Source organism: Quercus suber, unplaced genomic scaffold (assembly GCF_002906115.3).
Source record: "Quercus suber isolate HL8 unplaced genomic scaffold, Cork oak 2.0 scaffold_362, whole genome shotgun sequence".
Classification (NCBI taxonomy): Eukaryota; Viridiplantae; Streptophyta; class Magnoliopsida; order Fagales; family Fagaceae; genus Quercus; species Quercus suber.
Window position 1 is genome coordinate 70,691 of NW_027069814.1, and position 17,835 is coordinate 88,525.

A 17,835-nucleotide genomic window follows, 5' to 3' on the forward strand; every position below is an offset into this window, starting at 1 on the left:
AGATTTTAAATCTTAAAGAAACATATAAGTGGCATAAATATGATTATGAAGAAACCAAGAAAAAGAAGGAGCTTTGGCTATATTACCTAAGGAACTTCCCATTGTTCTCTGACCAATTTTCTGAACCTCTGCTATCAAAGGGCTTATCACCTCTTTCTTTCCGTTTTTTGGAGTGTCTGCCTTTATTTCTTTGACCTCCAGTATTTAACCTCACACGAATGCATTTTGATGAGGCATCTGGTCCATCAACCACATCAGTGACAAGGAATTTGAAGTTCTGCTTAAAAAAATTGTGCATTGCCTGAAAGATGCAAAAAGTACGTGATAAATGATATGCTAACACAGAACTAGGAGAGAAACTTGGAATCTATGCTTACTAGGTGTAGCTCGAAATGGAACCAAACCCACCCCAGGTTTAGCAATCAGTTCTGGAAATTGCTTTGAAAATAAAGTGGCAGGATAACAAAGCAAAGCAATTAATTGAGATCCAGTCTGTTAAGTTTGTCCTCAGTCTCAAGGTTCTGAAGCATATAAACACATTCTTTTCTTCAACTTGATATTAGCCTACATTCAAGTAGACCACCAAGCCCTCGACCCAAAAACAAACCAATGGTAAGGTTGGTTCAGCCTTAGGTAGCTCTATAGTAAACTGAAAACCTAGCAAAATTCATGTGCCAACCTCATGCCTCACAAAACTAAACATTTTCTCAGTCTTGACAGCACCACAGCCAGCCCAATGTGGACCAGAAGGGTAGATATATAAATGAATAAATTGAAATCAAACTCCAAAACTAACCGTTCGATGAGATTTGTCAGAATCTGGTGAAAGAACAATTGGTGAAATGCCATCTTCAACACCAGAATTAATTTGATTAATAAAATCTTCTAAATGCTTGGCATCCGATTCACCAGCTAGAGATCTAAATGATTCAATTTCAGAAACATAACTTTTAGTATTAGCTGTATCTTCTGTCGTCGTCACAGTTTCCTCACCAATCTGAATAGGTCAAAAGATCACTCTATAATCATTATAAATATATTCAAATTTATAAAACAAAAACAAAACCATAAATCCTAATTACCTCCTCTTGAGGGGCATCCAAGGAAGTTAGATGAGCTACATTTCCTTCTTTATCTACTTCGTTCACAATAAAATCGGAATACCTAGATCAAAATTCCAAGAGAAATATATAAATAAAGAAATACATCAATATAACCACAAGACAATACCAACTAATTGCCCTATACATACATATATTTGTGTATGTGTGTGTGTGTGTCTAAAATTTCCCTCTAATTGAAGTAGAATCAAATAAAATTGCCGATGATACAATGGCAACACAGAGGATAGCATAAGAAATAAAGAAAAGCGACTATGTAAATCACAAATAATTATACAAAAATTTATGTGAGTGTGTGTGTGTGTGTGTGTGTGTGAGAGAGAGAGAGAGAGAGAGAGAGAGAGAGTAAGAATTCTTTCAGAACTAACAAAAGATTTCAAGAAATTTTAGGATACACACACAGAGAGAACTAACAACTAAAAACTGAAAATTTTCACATACACAAATTGAAATTGTGAAAATCACAAGAATTGATACAAATTATTTCAGCAGCAGCAGCAAAAAAAAAAATGGTAAGAAATTGTTTTACATGAATGCATGCATAAAATTGAATCAATACTAACTCTTTCAGACTAACATAAAACTTGCAATAAATTCTTCACACACACACTGTTAACAACTAGAAAATTATCAACTAAATATGAAGTGGCAAAACAAAAAGTACTTCAAAAAAAAAAAACCCATTAACAAGATTGGATTTTGGTTACAAAGAATAAAGAAAGAGTCCAAATTTAAATGATATTTGAAAATGTCTCTGTTTTTTTTTTTTTTTTGTGAAGAAGAAGACCTTTGTTTGAGAATGCCACGAAAGCCAGGGAGGTTAGAGATGAACAGAAGATTCCAACGTTGGATTCATCAACCTTGGTTGCCATTTGGGTTATGGAGGATTTTGTGGTTGTGATGGGAGAGTAGTTACAGTTGAAGTTAGAGTTGCAGAGGAAGTAGGGTTTTAGTTTTGGTTTCAGAGCAGAGAATGAATTTAATAAGTACATTTGATTTTCTCTTGTTTTGTTTCGTGTCACTGCCACTTTTGATTTTGGGCGTGTTTTGCTTTTTCTAACGTTTCCCTTCTAAACGCTGCGTTTTGTTTTGTGCCACTACCAATTGTTCATTCTTTTTTTCTTTTTTTTTTAAAGACTAAAATTACTCTTTTACTTCCTTCTAAAAAAAATTATTTTTTTTAACCTTAAAGTATTTTTACATGGATTGACCGATGCCTTTATGGTATTTTTTTAATAGACTATTTTAGAAATGTTTTGATAAAAATATACAAAATTTAAAAAAAAATCGATTGCTTTTTACTTTTTTTTATCAAAAAATTTGAAAATTATTTTTTTAACTAATTCCCTTAGAGTATAAGAGATACTTAAAATAAAAAAAAAAAAAAAAAAAAAATATATATATATATATATATATATATATATATAATCTAATGGTGGATTTGTCAAAATTAGCATCCAATAAAAACATTTTGAGTGGTATAACATTACACCAAGTGTGACTTGGACCCAACTCTTTGTAGTTAGTGGCAAATGTTTTCACTTGAATAAAAAGTTGTCGAGAAGACCTTTTGGCATCTATTCATTCTCTTGTGAACAAAATTATTAAATGTTTATCAGGGAAGGAAAATTTTTTATTGTTGTATTATGTGATTGAATTTGCTAGGAAATCTGTACTATTATAGAATAAAACTGTTGCTCTCTAATGTATGAAACCAGTGTTTAAATATATCTGAAAAAAATAAACTTATCCGGAAAGATGCAGTTATTCTGAGATAACTCAGTGCAGCCTTTGCGGTATTAATCTCTTCTACGCGGTGACTGAATCACTGAACGACCCTGAGAGAATCCTTGATTCAAATTTTTATTCTGTTCTCTCTCTCTCTCTCTCTCACACACACACACATGTAAGCAAATGAAGAGAGAGGTGAGAGAATCATTAAGCTTCAAATTAATTTTGGCTTTCAACTTTTACAATGTTTTGCTGTCCTATTTTTCAGGTATGTACATAGTTACCAAAGCTATTTGTGGAACCATGCAGCTAGTCTGAGAGTGCAAAAATATGGTATGCTGTCGCTTGTATTTTCTGCGGAGAAATTTCATGTGTCTTTCTATGCATCTAATGCATCAATTATGTAATGTTAGGTTGTCAGATCATCATCATTATTATGGAAGTATTTCAAAATTTTGACTGCACATTTGTTTGTTAGCACTATTCAATTTAAGATTATTCAAACATGTTGCAGGTACTGACCAAGTTGTGTTGGGAGACTTGGTATATTGTAAAGGTGATAATACTGAAAATGTGTCAGGAGGGATGCCTGAATGTGAAGATGACAGCTATAATGATGCAGATGATTCTAATCATCTAGATGAAATCTCTGGAACAGATCTTCCTGTAGAAAGAAATAATCTTGTGAAGGTTTGGTGTCATAGTCCTTCAATAATTTTTTATTTTTATTATTATTTATACTTGTACATGATTATAATCGCTGCTAAAACCCAACCTATCTGATACGGTGTGCCAAGAGCACCATTTCCTCTCTTTCAAGTTGGTGTTATCTTTTTTCTTCTATCATCTTACATGAGCCTTCTTTACTTGAACAATCCTGAATTATTTTTAGATGCTAGAGATATTAACGTACATTCTTATACAAAATATGCATTGTTCGTTTTACATGGCCCTGCATTTCTGCTAAAACCCAACCTATCTGGTAGGGTGTGCCAAGAGCACCATTTCCTCTCTTTCAGGTTGGTGTAATCCTGTGTCTTCCATCATCCTACATGGGCCTTCTTAACTTGAACAATCCAAATTATTTTTTAGACACTAGAGATATTAAGGTACATTGTTATACAAAATTTGCATGGTTTCCATGGTCCTGCAAAATATCATGTTGAAGAGATCTGATCACCTAAGTTCTTTCTAAAGGCTTCTGCACCCCAAAAAAAAAAAAAAAAAAAAAAAAAATCTAAAGGCTTCTCCTCTGGTTGAGATTTATTTATTTATTTGTTTATTTTTAATGTANCTTTATAACTCTTATATTTTATGCATATTTTAAAACTATCAAAACTTTGCATATTTATGATGACAATTTAGCTAATTTAAAAATTTTTTTTTTAAATTTTTTTTTCTAGAATTTTGCAAGCATGGAAAAATAAAAAGAAAATTTAATCTATAGTGGACTTGTCAAAATTCGATCCAATAAAAGATATTAAGTTAAGGTTGTAACTTTAAGTTATAACCAATTTTGTAGCTAAACTTTGTCCTTAAATAAATTAGTCATTAAATTTCTACTAAACTCAATACTTTTAATGGAAAAAAGTAGTTGCTGATAATGATGCTCTAATACCATGATAAAGATGCTTTAATACTCGTTAAGATATTTGATATTATGTTAAATAAATTGGAGGAGATATAGAAATATTATAGATGCAAAAGTATAAAATAGAGAAGGAAACACAAGAAACATATAGTTTATGTGGTTCGATCTACCGATCTTCATTTACGGAAGAAACTCTTAAATGTGAAGTATAATTCATGTGCTATAATGAACCAAATAATGATATTTATCTAGATTAACCATACTTTAACTATCGTTAATTACTTGTAGTATAAGACTTGACTGCACACCAAAAATAAGATTGGACTTGACCTAGACTATTGGGCTTGATATATCATAACATTGACAATTGTTCTAGAAATTCATGACTCCTCCAAATGAACTTGCCACTCAAGAAGTCGGACATGGCGAGACACGGCAATTCGATTCGGGAAACCATAGATTCTTGTTAACGATAAGCAAACGTTTCTTTCTTTCTTTATTTTTCATTGCTTAACCTTTGTTTTTTTTTTTTTTTTTTTTTTATTTCTGAATGTTCTGCCCCTCAAATTTTTTTAGACAGTATTTTGTTTGGCTGTTCTAATGCAAATCCACCATTTGGGATCCCAGTACATATTGTGTGATTCCAGAGCACCGAGTAAGTAGTCTTAAGACTTTGGCACAGCTGGTATTTTTTAATGCAAATTGCCACTATTACAGCATCATTTAATTGTTTCATTTTAGATAACTTGATGTTGTATGGGATTTGAAATTAGGTGCTCAATGTTCTGATTCTTCACTGAACTCCTGTTAATATTGTTCCAATGATTGTATTTTGCCAATTGTATTTTCTTATCATTCTGCTTTGAACAATCTAAAAATCAGGGAAAGCTAATACTCTTACAGTACCACCAAGAGGCCTGGGTCAAAAAGAACTCTGGGACACATGGTAATAAGATACACTCTAATTTTTATCCACGTCGGCAGGCCTCGTCACTCGAGCTCATCCACATCAGCAGCAGTCCATCGCTGCATTCCATGTTGATCCAAAAGTAATTAGAGCTGGTTAGATACTGTTGGAATGTTAATCTGTTGTAACAACGTTCGTTAGTCTCATTACTCTCTTAGTTGTATAAATACATCATAATGTGCTATTCCATCAGTACGAATGAGAAGGCCTTATTAGCTTAATTCCTTTCTGATGTAGTCACAGAATAATTGTTAGACTGTTTGCCATTGCTCTTATACCATGGAAACACCAAATCACCACCATTCTACAAGCCTATTCGTCATTGAGGTCTGCAGATGGATCTTTTCAATGTCCCAAGAGATTCATCAAAGATGAGGTAACTCATATTCCATGTCTTTTTCAACTCATATTATTTTAAATGTCTACAAAGTTGATGACTAAAGTGATTTATCTAACTATAATAAGAAAAAGTAGAGTTTTGTTTTATCCTGAAAATTTTCACTTTATTATTTAAAGGAATTAGACAGACAGAAAAATTCCATTATTCTACTCTCAAAGCATATGTTACATTTGAAAAGGTGCTATAAGAAGGAATTTTTCTTCAGTTTTGCATCACGAGTAATCAACAAATGTTGAGTTACAGAAAAAGAGCATTAATATGTTTTATTTAATAGAACAGCAAATTTATAATATGTTGTACTTGTAACAGAGAAGTGAGCCTTCTTTTCTCTTTGCTTGTTCCTCCCAACTCAAAGTTAGTACTTACTCCTATAGGAACCATACAACCATCTTGGATGCCCCTATTGAGAAAATGTGCTCACTAGTTCAATGTTTTATGATATGCAACCTGCAGCAGCAAAAAAAAAGTAAATTGATGTGCATATAAACTGCTACTCAAATTAAATCAGACTGGCATTGGCAATATAGGTTGTGAAGAAAATTTTTCTGGAAATAGGTTAGTTCTGGGTCAAAGCTTCAAATCTGCCTCTAGCTTGGATTGAGCTTTTGGATATTTATATGTGTCTTCTTTGTTTGTGTATACTTTATACATCATCAACATTTACATACAAGTGTGAAGGTTTGGCAAATATTTTTTCAAATATAAGATCTACACAGGGTAGAAATGATCTTGGACTTTACAGGCTAGGTTGGTAGCACAGATCTACACCACAGCATTCCCGAATAGCAATGTTGCAAATAGGCTTACCACACTCATTGCTTATGCAAGCTAGCATATTCAACAGATGAGCCCCTTATTGTGGATTAGATTATGGCTATTAGAAGTTTCTCCTAGATATGGATAGTAATATTGAAAAGGCATATTGACAGAAGAATTTTCAGTGAAGTACATACAGATGTTGAAGTCTTGAGAAGCTCTCTTATTGCCATTGTTGCATAGCAAGAAGCTGGGAGGTAAAGCTTAACTTAAGAGCCATCTGGGGTTCCTGAGATTCAACTCTTGGCAAGACATCTTCTTGCTCACCTCCACCTCATTATCATCTGTTTCAGTCTTCATGTCATTTTCAAGAATCTCTGATTGTTTTGTGCAATCAAACAGATTGTTTTTTTGTATTTCCATTGGCCAGATCCTCTCTCTGGCCTTCTTCAAGGTTTAGACTTGGCAATTTTCTCTAAATTGTCTCTACTAATGGAATATTAATCGGTATATGAGGTAATTCCCTGTGATAACAGAAAAGAAAGACATTTGGTGAACAATATTATTAAACATAATTATATACAATTTTCCTTTTAGAAAGGAAAAGGACATACCATTCGAAGTCAAGTGGCTTTTGAAAAACCCGCCTATAACTTCCAGTTATACTGGTTAATGAGAATTCCTAAGAAATCACCCACATGAGGAACTTATGATTACAATACAAAACAATGGAGAGAGAGAGAGATGATGGCAAGGAGGGTGATTCACTATGAATTCAAGGAAAGTTTTTGGTGACATACTTTACACTATGTACACTCTCCAACAAGCTGATTGCATCCTGATCAATAAAGAAAAAGGATATCTAAAGACCAAATGTATTGTATATAATAAAGGAATAAAAAAAAGGTAAAAATGTGCCATAAAGTCAAGCATGTTGCTTATTGCCCTAAATTGGACATGATGTTAGTTACACAGCAACTGAACCAACTACCAGTTGGGGTTTTTTTTTTTTTTTTTTGGGGGGGGGGGGGGGGGGGGTGGTTGTTGAATAAAAGGGGAGAGGGGAGACCAGCCACGACTACATTAACTGGCATGACCATAGCAGCTCCTCTATCCACTGAGGAACCAATGACTAAGGGCCTAGACAGGTGAAAGACCATGGTCACTCTCTTATAGGTGAGTTGAGGTATAGCCTAACCTCAGCCCCAACCAGAGCACCAACAGTTTCAGGAGGTGGGAGGCAAGTGTCAAGCATTCATATGCTATGTCATTTATAAACACTATGGGACATATCATTACATAAATCTATGCACATAATTTAATGTGGAATCTCCTACGAATCTACGACACAATGCTCCTTAGCAATTGTCTACTTAACCTTGATCTAATTTATGAGAAATGTCCAGCAATATACATGAACATCCAAAGACAAACATGCTTGTCACTCCTCAGAATACCATGTTCCAAAAACTTGCTCAGTGTACAGAGTTATATCCAGTTTTTTCCCTTATTGGTAAGTTACACACTTCCCAAATGGCTTTCAAACTATGACTCACCTTCCACCCATTTTTATGGACACAGGAAATGTCATTTGAGCCAGAGCTCATTAGCAATATATGCTTATTTTCAGAAAAAAGTTTTAATTCCAGCAGCAATTTTTTCAATAAGCCCAACATTACTATCTTAGATATTAGTCAGATCCGGCCAACTATTCTCTTTTATTTTTTAACTGAAATTATTTACACACCAAAGGGTTTTGAACATATGACCTCATCCTCCGCTCACACTTGTGAGAGAAAGTGCCATTTGAGACAAAGCTCATTGGTGCCATATCCTGCCAAAATGATGAAAGATCAAATAGACCTGATAGATTAATTTCAAGCCCATCCTAGTTAGCCTTGAATATACTCTTTTCAAGTTGGCTTGGCTGAGCTAGGCATTTATTACATTGTACAACGGATAAACAAGTTAATTACTCTATCCTAGAGGCACCAGACCACACACGTCAATTACTCAATGTGTTTTAGATTATACAATTTACTTATGTCAATACGACCAGGCTTGGCAGTATGTTATCTACCAGAATACAGAATGCCCAACAGTGTTTCATTTCAGAGGAAAACTTAACTAATTCCCATAATATGCAAGTAATATGTTCAACATAACAGCCCAGCTCCTCAAATATAATTATTCATGAGCCATGAAAATATAGTAAAATTGAAACAATAAAAATATATTATACGGAAAACATCAGTAAGATAAAGCTCACCTTCTTTGCCAAATCATGGAAGACATTGGCAATATCATTAGATGGATATATTACCCTTGAACTGCCAACAACCAACACACAGTCAGATAAGAAAGAAATCTTTACATGATCTGAATAGTGTCAAACAGGTGAGAAAATGTAACCTTCCCTTACCCAGGCATTGGGAGGACAACATCATCAATTGTATAATTTCCAGTATGGATATCTTCTGCAGTTACAACCTGTCAGACATGTAGTAACAAAGCTCCCTTGAAATCCTCACCGTATTAAACCAGATAAATACTTACATGTGACTAAAGGCATATATGATGGCATAATTACCAAAACAACATCCACATTTGGCTTCCACGAGTCAAGGTCATTCAGAACATAGATTGTTACCATATATAACACATTAACAGGAATTTGGCATCCACATCCTACAGTTAGAATAGTAGAGGTAAACTTATTTATAGCTTACATTGATCCGGGTAACTAGAAGTTACAATGTCGTAGGATAATCTTAAGAATAAAAGCATAACCTCTTTTTTTCACACACAACTTTATGTTCTAGAAGAGTTTTTATTACATTCATACTGCCCTTCTGAAGGGAAAATTAAAGGGAAAATTAAAGGAAATGGAAGAAAGTTGCAAGATCAGGAGTGTATTGAAATGCCAGTGTGTGGCCCCAATCCACAAATGCAATTCACTCTGATTGTGGTGAATTGTAGTAGCTGAAATAAGGCTAAAAGGGAATCTGTTTCTACTATGGAATTTTCCAAATCTAACATATACTTTATACGCAACATATGTCACAAAAATTTTCAATCTCAGAAGCATTCCAATTGGTTCTTATAAAATCAGATTATGATGGATCAAATTGGAAGACTTAACTTAAAGTCCGCAAGCCTATTCATCATGTTCCCAATAGCTCATGTCATTCCATCACAAAATAAAGAATCTAAAACCAACATATGAAGGACGATAAAATAATCATAAAATCAGTTTCTTTTATAGGTAATATGTTAAATTACCAACTATCCCAAAAGTTTAAGCTATTGGGAAATGGTAAATTTAATCACATAATTCAAACAATTCATCTCACATGTGGGCACAAACTCTCTTCTAATAAGTGATTCCAACACGTGGGATTCTAAATGGAGGTAGATTGGAGAAGACATGGATCAAATTCAGGTCCTCCTGCTTTGATACCATGTTAAATTACCGATTGTCTCAAAAGTTTAGGTTATTAGAAAATGGTACTAGACATTTGTATTAGAGGAAGGAAAGATATTAGATAGAAAACCAAGAATTTGCTAAAGAGGGGCCTATACATAGATGTTGACAAGACAGGGAATGAAATGGTATTTGTATTGAAAAATTTGCAAAAGAGGTACTTGGAAAATCTAAAGCATGTGGGTATCGACTAAGGAGAATTGGTGGTGGAATGAGGGGGTTCAGGCAAAAATTAGATTAGAGAGAGAGAGAGAGAGAGAGAGAGAGGGAGGAGGGAGGAGGGAGGGAGAGAAGCCTAACTAGATGTGCTATAGAGACAGTGTCACTTACGAAAATTGTAAAAAGGTGAGAGGGAAGCAAAAAAGACTATCTGAGACGCTAGAGTTAAGGCTAATGATAAGTTAAGTTGGGGTAGGATGGAGAAAGAAAGAAGATAGGATAAGTGGAATTATGAACTGGACAACAAAATCGCACTAGTCAATGTGAGACAGACACCAAGTACATGTTTAGATTTCTTCTATACAAAATCTCACTTGTCAATGGAGATTAATTAAGGATGTGTTTTGATAGAAATTTAACTTCAAATAATTCACATCTTAGATGTGACTACATTAAAAATAAACAAATAAATAAATAAACCTCCCTCTCTCTCTCTCTCTCTCTCTCTCTCTAATCTAATTTTTGCCTGAACCCCCTCATTCCACCACCAATTCTCCTTAGTCGATACCCCACATGCTTTAGATTTTCCAAGTACCTCTTTTGCAAATTTTTCAATACAAATACCATTTCATTCCCTGTCTTGTCAACATCTATGTATAGGCCCCTCTTTAGCAAATTCTTGGGTTTTCAGTCTAATATCTTTCCTTCCTCTAATACAAATGTCTAGTACCATTTTCCAATAACTTAAACTTTTGGGACAATCGGTAATTTAACATCGTATCAAAGCAGGAGGACCTGAATTCGATCCGTGTCTCCTCCACTCTACCTCTCATTTAGAATCCCATGTGTTGGGAATCACTTATTAGAAGAGAGTTTGAGCCCACGTGTGAGATGAATTGTTTGAATTATGTGATTAAATTTACCATTTCCCAATAGCTTAAACTTTTGGGATAGTTGGTAATTTAACATATTACCTATAAAAAAAACTGATTTTATGATTATTTTATCGTCCTTCATATGTTGGTTTTAGATTCTTTATTTTGTGATGGAATGACATGAGCTATTGGGAACATGATGAATAGGCTTGCGGACTTTTAAGTCTTCCGATTTGATCCATCATAATCTGATTTTATAAGATCCAATTGGAATGCTTTTGAGATTGAAAATTTTTGTGACATATGTTGCGTATAAAGTATATGTTAGATTTGGAAAATTCCATAGTAGAAACAGATTCCCTTTTAGCCTTATTTCAGCTACTGCAATTCACCACAATCAGAGTGAATTGCATTTGTGGATTGGGGGCCACACACTGGCATTTCAATACACTCCTGATCTTGCAACTTTCTTCCATTTCCCTTTAATTTTCCCTTCAGAAGGGCAGCATGAATGTAATAAAAACTCTTCTAGAACATAAAGTTGTGTGTGAAAAAAAGAGGTTATGCTTTTATTCTTAAGATTATCCTACGACATTGTAACTTCTAGTTACCCGGATCAATGTAAGCTATAAATAAGTTTACCTCTACTATTCTAACAGTGACACTGTCTCTATAGCACATCTAGTTAGGCTTCTCTCCCTCCCTCCCTCCCTCCCTCCCTCTCTCTCTCTCTCTCTCTCTCTCTCTAATCTAATTTTTGCCTGAACCCCCTCATTCCACCACCAATTCTCCTTAGTCGATACCCCACATGCTTTAGATTTTCCAAGTACCTCTTTTGCAAATTTTTCAATACAAATACCATTTCATTCCCTGTCTTGTCAACATCTATGTATAGGCCCCTCTTTAGCAAATTCTTGGGTTTTCTATCTAATATCTTTCCTTCCTCTAATACAAATGTCTAGTACCATTTTCTAATAACCTAAACTTTTGAGACAATCGGTAATTTAACATGGTATCAAAGCAGGAGGACCTGAATTTGATCCATGTCTTCTCCAATCTACCTCCCATTTAGAATCCCACGTGTTGGGAATCACTTATTAGAAGAGAGTTTGTGCCCACATGTGAGATGAATTGTTTGAATTATGTGATTAAATTTACCATTTCCCAATAGCTTAAACTTTTGGGATAGTTGGTAATTTAACATATTACCTATAAAAGAAACTGATTTTATGATTATTTTATCGTCCTTCATATGTTGGTTTTAGATTCTTTATTTTGTGATGGAATGACATGAGCTATTGGGAACATGATGAATAGGCTTGCGGACTTTAAGTTAAGTCTTCCAATTTGATCCATCATAATCTGATTTTATAAGAACCAATTGGAATGCTTCTGAGATTGAAAATTTTTGTGACATATGTTGCGTATAAAGTATATGTTAGATTTGGAAAATTCCATAGTAGAAACAGATTCCCTTTTAGCCTTATTTCAGCTACTACAATTCACCACAATCAGAGTGAATTGCATTTGTGGATTGGGGGCCACACACTGGCATTTCAATACACTCCTGATCTTGCAACTTTCTTCCATTTCCCTTTAATTTTCCCTTTAATTTTCCCTTCAGAAGGGCAGTATGAATGTAATAAAAACTCTTCTAGAACATAAAGTTGTGTGTGAAAAAAAGAGGTTATGCTTTTATTCTTAAGATTATCCTACGACATTGTAACTTCTAGTTACCCGGATCAATGTAAGCTATAAATAAGTTTACCTCTACTATTCTAACTGTAGGATGTGGATGCCAAATTCCTGTTAATGTGTTATATATGGTAACAATCTATGTTCTGAATGACCTTGACTTGTGGAAGCCAAATGTGGATGTTGTTTTGGTAGTTATGCCATCATATATGCCTTTAGTCACATGTAAGTATTTATCTGGTTTAGATACGGTGAGGATTTTAAGGGAGCTTTGTTACTACATGTCTGACAGGTTGTAACTGCAGAAGATATCCATACTGGAAATTATACAATTGATGATGTTGTCCTCCCAATGCCTGGGTAAGGGAAGGCTTACATTTTCTCACCTGTTTGACACTATTCAGATCATTTAAAGATTTCTTTCTTATCTGACTGTGTGTTGGTTGTTGGCAGTTCAAGGGTAATATATCCATCTAATGATATTGCCAATGTCTTCCATGATTTGGCAAAGAAGGTGAGCTTTATCTTACTGATGTTTTCCGTATAATATATTTTTATTGTTTCCAATTTTACTATATTTTCATGGCTCATGAATAATTATATTTGAGGAGCTGGGCTGTTATGTTGAACATATTACTTGCATATTATGGGAATTAGTTAAGTTTTCCTCTGAAATGAAACACTGTTGGGCATTCTGTATTCTGGTAGATAAACATACTGCCAAGCCTGGTCGTATTGACATAAGTAAATTGTATAATCTAAAACACATTGAGTAATTGACGTGTGTGGTCTGGTGCCTCTAGGATAGAGTAATTAACTTGTTTATCTGTTGTACAATGTAATAAATGCCTAGCTCAGCCAAGCCAACTTGAAAAGAGTATATTCAAGGCTAACTAGGATGGGCTTGAAATTAATCTATCAGGTCTATTTGATCTTTCATCATTTTGGCAGGATATGGCACCAATGAGCTTTGTCTCAAATGGCACTTTCTCTCACAAGTGTGAGCGGAGGATGAGGTCATGTGTTCAAAACCCATTTGGTGTGTATAACTTTTCAGTTAAAAAATAAAAGAGAATAGTTTGGTCGGATCTGACTTTATCTGATAAGATAGTAATGTTGGGCTTATTGAAAAAATTGCTGCTGGAATTAAAACTTTTTTCTGAAAATAAGCCATATATTGCTAATGAGCTCTGGTTCAAATGACATTTCCTGTGTCCATAAAAATGGGTGGAAGGTGAGGTCATAGTTTGAAAGCCATTTGGGAAGTGTGTGTAACTTACCAATAAGGGAAAAACTGGATATAACTATGTACACTGAGGAAGTTTTTGGAACATGATATTCTGAGGAGTGACAGGCATGTTTGTCTTGGATGGTTCATGTATATTGCTGGGACATTTCTCATAAATTAGATCAAGGTTAAGTAGACAATTGCTAAGGAGCATTGTGTCGTAGATTCGTAGGAGATTCCACATTAAATTATGTGCATAGATTTATGTAATGACAATATGTCCCATAGTGTTATAAAATGACATAGCATATGAATGCTTGATACTTGCCTCCCACCTCCTGAAACTGTTGGTGCTCTGGTTGGGGCTGAGGTTAGGCTATACCTCAACTCACCTATAAGAGAGTGACCATTGTCTTTCATCCTGTCTAGGCCCCTTAGTCATTGGTTCCTCAGTGGATAGAGGAGCTGCTATGGTTATGCCAGTTAATGTAGTCGTGGCTGGTCTCCCCCCTCCCCTTTTATTCAACCACCGCCCACCCCCCCACCCCCAAAAAAAAAAAAAAAAAAAACCCCAACTGGTAGTTGGTTCAGTTGCTGTGTAACTATCATAATGTCCAATTTACGGCAATAAGCAACATGACTTGACTTTATGGCACATTTTTACCTTTTTTTTTATTCCTTTATTATTATACAATACATTTGGTCTTTAGATATCCTTTTTCTGATTTACTTTATTGATCAGGATGCAATCAGCTTGTTGGAGAGTGTACATAGTGTAAAGTATGTCACCGAAAACTTTCCTTGAATTCATAGTGAATCACCCTCCTTCCCATCATCGCTCTCTCTCTCTCTCTCTCACTTGTTTTGTTATTGTAATCATAAGTTCCTCACGTGGGTGATTTTCTTAGGGAATTCTCATTAACCAGTATAACTGGAAGTTATAGGCGGGTTTTTCAAAAGCCACTTGACTTCGAATGGTATGTCCTTTTCCTTTCTAAAAGGAAAATTGTATATAATTATGTTTAGATAATATTGTTCACCAAAAATGTCTTTCTTTTCTGTTATCACAGGGAATTACTCTCATATACTGATGGTAATATTCCATTAGTAGAGACAGATTTAGAGAAAATTGCCAAGTCTAAACCGGTGAAGAAGGCCAGAGAAGAGGATCTGGCCAATGGAAATGACAAAAACAATCTGTTTGATTGTACAAAACAATCAGAGATTCTTGAAAATGACATGAAGACTGAAACAGATGATAATGAGGTGGAGGATGAGCAAGAAGATGTCTTGCCAAGAGTTGAATCTCAGGAACCCCAGATGGCTCTTAAGTTAAGCTTTACCCTCCCAGCTTCTTGCTATGCAACAATGGCAATAAGAGAGCTTCTCAAGACTTCAACATCTGTATGTACTTCACTGAAAATTCTTCTGTCAATATGCCTTTTCAATATTACTATCCCATATCTAGGAGAAACTTCTAATAGCCATAATCCTAATCCACAATAAGGGGCTCATCTGTTGGATATGCTAGCTTGCATAAGCAATGAGTGTAGTAAGCCTATTTGCAACATTGCTATTCGGGAATGCTATGGTGTAGATCTGTGCTACCAAACCTAGCCTGTAAATGACCAAGATCAATTCTACCCTGTGTAGATCTTATATTTGAAAAAATATTTGCCAAACCTATCACACAATTGTATGTAAATGTTGATGATGTATAAAGTATACACAACAAAGAAGACACTTATAAATAATCCAAAGCTCAATCCAAGCTAGAGGCAGATTTGAAAGCTTTGACCCAGAACTAACCTATTTCCAGAAAAATTTTCTTCAAACCAACCTATATTGCCAATGCCAGTCTGATTTAATTTGAGTAGCAGGTTTATATGCACATCAATTTACTTATTTTTTGCTGCTGCAGGTCGCATATCATAAAACATTGAACTAGTGAGCACATTGCTTCTCAATTTAGGGGCATCCAAGACGGTTGTATGGTTCCCTATAGGAGTAAGTACTAACTTTGAGATGGGGAGGAACAAGCAAAGGAGAAAAGAAGGCTCACTTCTCTGTTACAAGTTACAACATATTATAAATTTTGCTTTTCTATTAAATAAAACACATTAATGATCTTTTTCTGTAACTCAACATTTGTTGATTACTCGTGATAGCAATACTGAAGAAAAATTCCTTCTTATAGCACCTTTTCCAAATGTAACATATGCTTTGAGAGTAGAATAATGGAATTTTTTCTAGAGTCTGTCTAATTCCTTTAAATAATAAAGTGAAAATTTTCAGGATAAAACCAAAACTCTACCTTTTTCTTATTATAGTTAGATAAATCACTTTAGTCATCAACTTTGTAGACCATTTAAAAATAATATGAGTTGAAAAAGACATGGAATATGAGTTACCTCATCTTTGATGAATCTCTTGGGACATTGAAAAGATCCATCTGCAGACCTCAATGACGAATAGGCTTGTAGAATGGTGGTGATTTGGTGTTTCCATGGTATAAGAGCCAATGGCAAACAGTTATAACAATTATTCCGTGACTACATCAGAAAGGAATTAAGCTAATAAGGCCCTTCTCATTCATACTGATGGAATAGCACATTATGATGTATTTATACAACTAAGAGAGTAATGAGACTAACGAAACGTTGTTACAACAGATTAACATTCCAACAGTATCTAACCAGCTCTAATTACTTTTGGATCAACATGGAATGCAGCGATGGACTGCTGCTGATGTGGATGAGCTCGAGTGACGAGGCCTGCCGACGTGGATAAAAATTAGAGTGTATCTTATTACCATGTGTCCCAGAGTTTCTTTTTGACCCAGGCCTCTTGGTGGTACTGTAAGAGTATTAGCTTTCCCTGATTTTTAGATTGTTCAAAGCAGAATGATAAGAAAATACCAATTGGCAAAATACAATCATTGGGAACAATATTAACAGGAGTTCAGTGAAGAATCAGAACATTGAGCACCTAATTTCAAATCCCATACAACATCAAGTTATCTAAAATGAAACAATTAAATGATGCTGTAATAGTGGCAATTTGCATTAAAAATACCAGCTGTGGCCTTAAAGTCTTAAGACTACGTACTCGGTGCTCTGGAATCACACAGTATGTACTGGGATCCCAAATGGTGGATTTGGATTAGAACAGCCAAAACAAAATACTGTCTAAAAAAAATTTGAGGGGGCAGAAAATTCAGAAATAAAAAAAACAAAAGACAAAGGTTAAGCAAATGAAAAATAAAGAAAGAAAGAAACATTTGCTTATCATTAAACAAGATCTATGGTTTCCCCGAATCGAATTGCCGTGGTCGCCCATGTCCGACTTCTTGAGTGGCAAGTTCATTTGGAGAGCCCATGAATTTTCTAGAACAATTGTCAATGATATAGATATATCAAGCCCAATAGTCTAGGTCCAAGTCCAATCTTATTTGGTGTGCAAGTCAAGTCTTATACTACAAGTAAATTAACGATAGTTAATGTATGGTTAATCTAGAGTTTAGCCTAGTATAAATATCATTATTGGGTTCATTATAGCATATGAATTATACTTCACATTTAAGAGTTTCCTCCGTAAATGAAGATCGTTAGATTGAACCACATAACCCCATGTGTTCTTGTGTTTCCTTCTCTATTTTACACTTTTGCATCTATAATATTTTCTATATCTCCTCCAATTTATTTAACATAATATCAGATCATCTTTAACGAGGTATTAAAGCATCTTTATCATGGTATTAGAGCATCATTATCAGCAACTACTTTTTTCCATTAAAAGTATTGAGTTCAGCAGAAAATTTAATGACTA

General features: G+C 34.5%; 1 protein-coding gene and 3 long non-coding RNA genes across 4 annotated transcripts; 1 reads left to right on the forward strand and 3 right to left on the reverse strand.

Moving 5' to 3' along the window:
• Positions 1-60: 60 nt before the first annotated feature.
• On the reverse strand, positions 61-2,151 carry LOC136061899 (uncharacterized). The gene is made up of 4 exons (XR_010623745.1): positions 1,909-2,151; positions 1,083-1,164; positions 797-997; positions 61-301 (listed from the first exon to the last, which is right to left on the reverse strand). It is a non-coding gene; the product is annotated as an uncharacterized LOC136061899 (long non-coding RNA).
• A 969-nt stretch (positions 2,152-3,120) lies between these two features.
• Positions 3,121-16,264, forward strand: LOC112024747 (uncharacterized; the record flags this gene model as incomplete). Its single annotated transcript, XM_065760334.1, is given in 8 exon segments — positions 3,121-3,185; positions 3,367-3,542; positions 13,072-13,139; positions 13,233-13,293; positions 14,750-14,787; positions 14,916-14,984; positions 15,078-15,411; positions 15,929-16,264. Coding segments are annotated over 8 exon segments (838 nt in total), but the record flags the coding sequence as incomplete, so codon positions are not given.
• LOC136061904 (uncharacterized) lies at positions 7,306-9,420 on the reverse strand. The gene is made up of 3 exons (XR_010623750.1): positions 8,989-9,420; positions 8,836-8,896; positions 7,306-7,404 (listed from the first exon to the last, which is right to left on the reverse strand). It is a non-coding gene; the product is annotated as an uncharacterized LOC136061904 (long non-coding RNA).
• LOC136061901 (uncharacterized) lies at positions 15,058-17,165 on the reverse strand. Its single transcript, XR_010623747.1, has 2 exons — positions 16,419-17,165; positions 15,058-15,625 (listed from the first exon to the last, which is right to left on the reverse strand). It is a non-coding gene; the product is annotated as an uncharacterized LOC136061901 (long non-coding RNA).
• Positions 17,166-17,835: the final 670 nt, after the last annotated feature.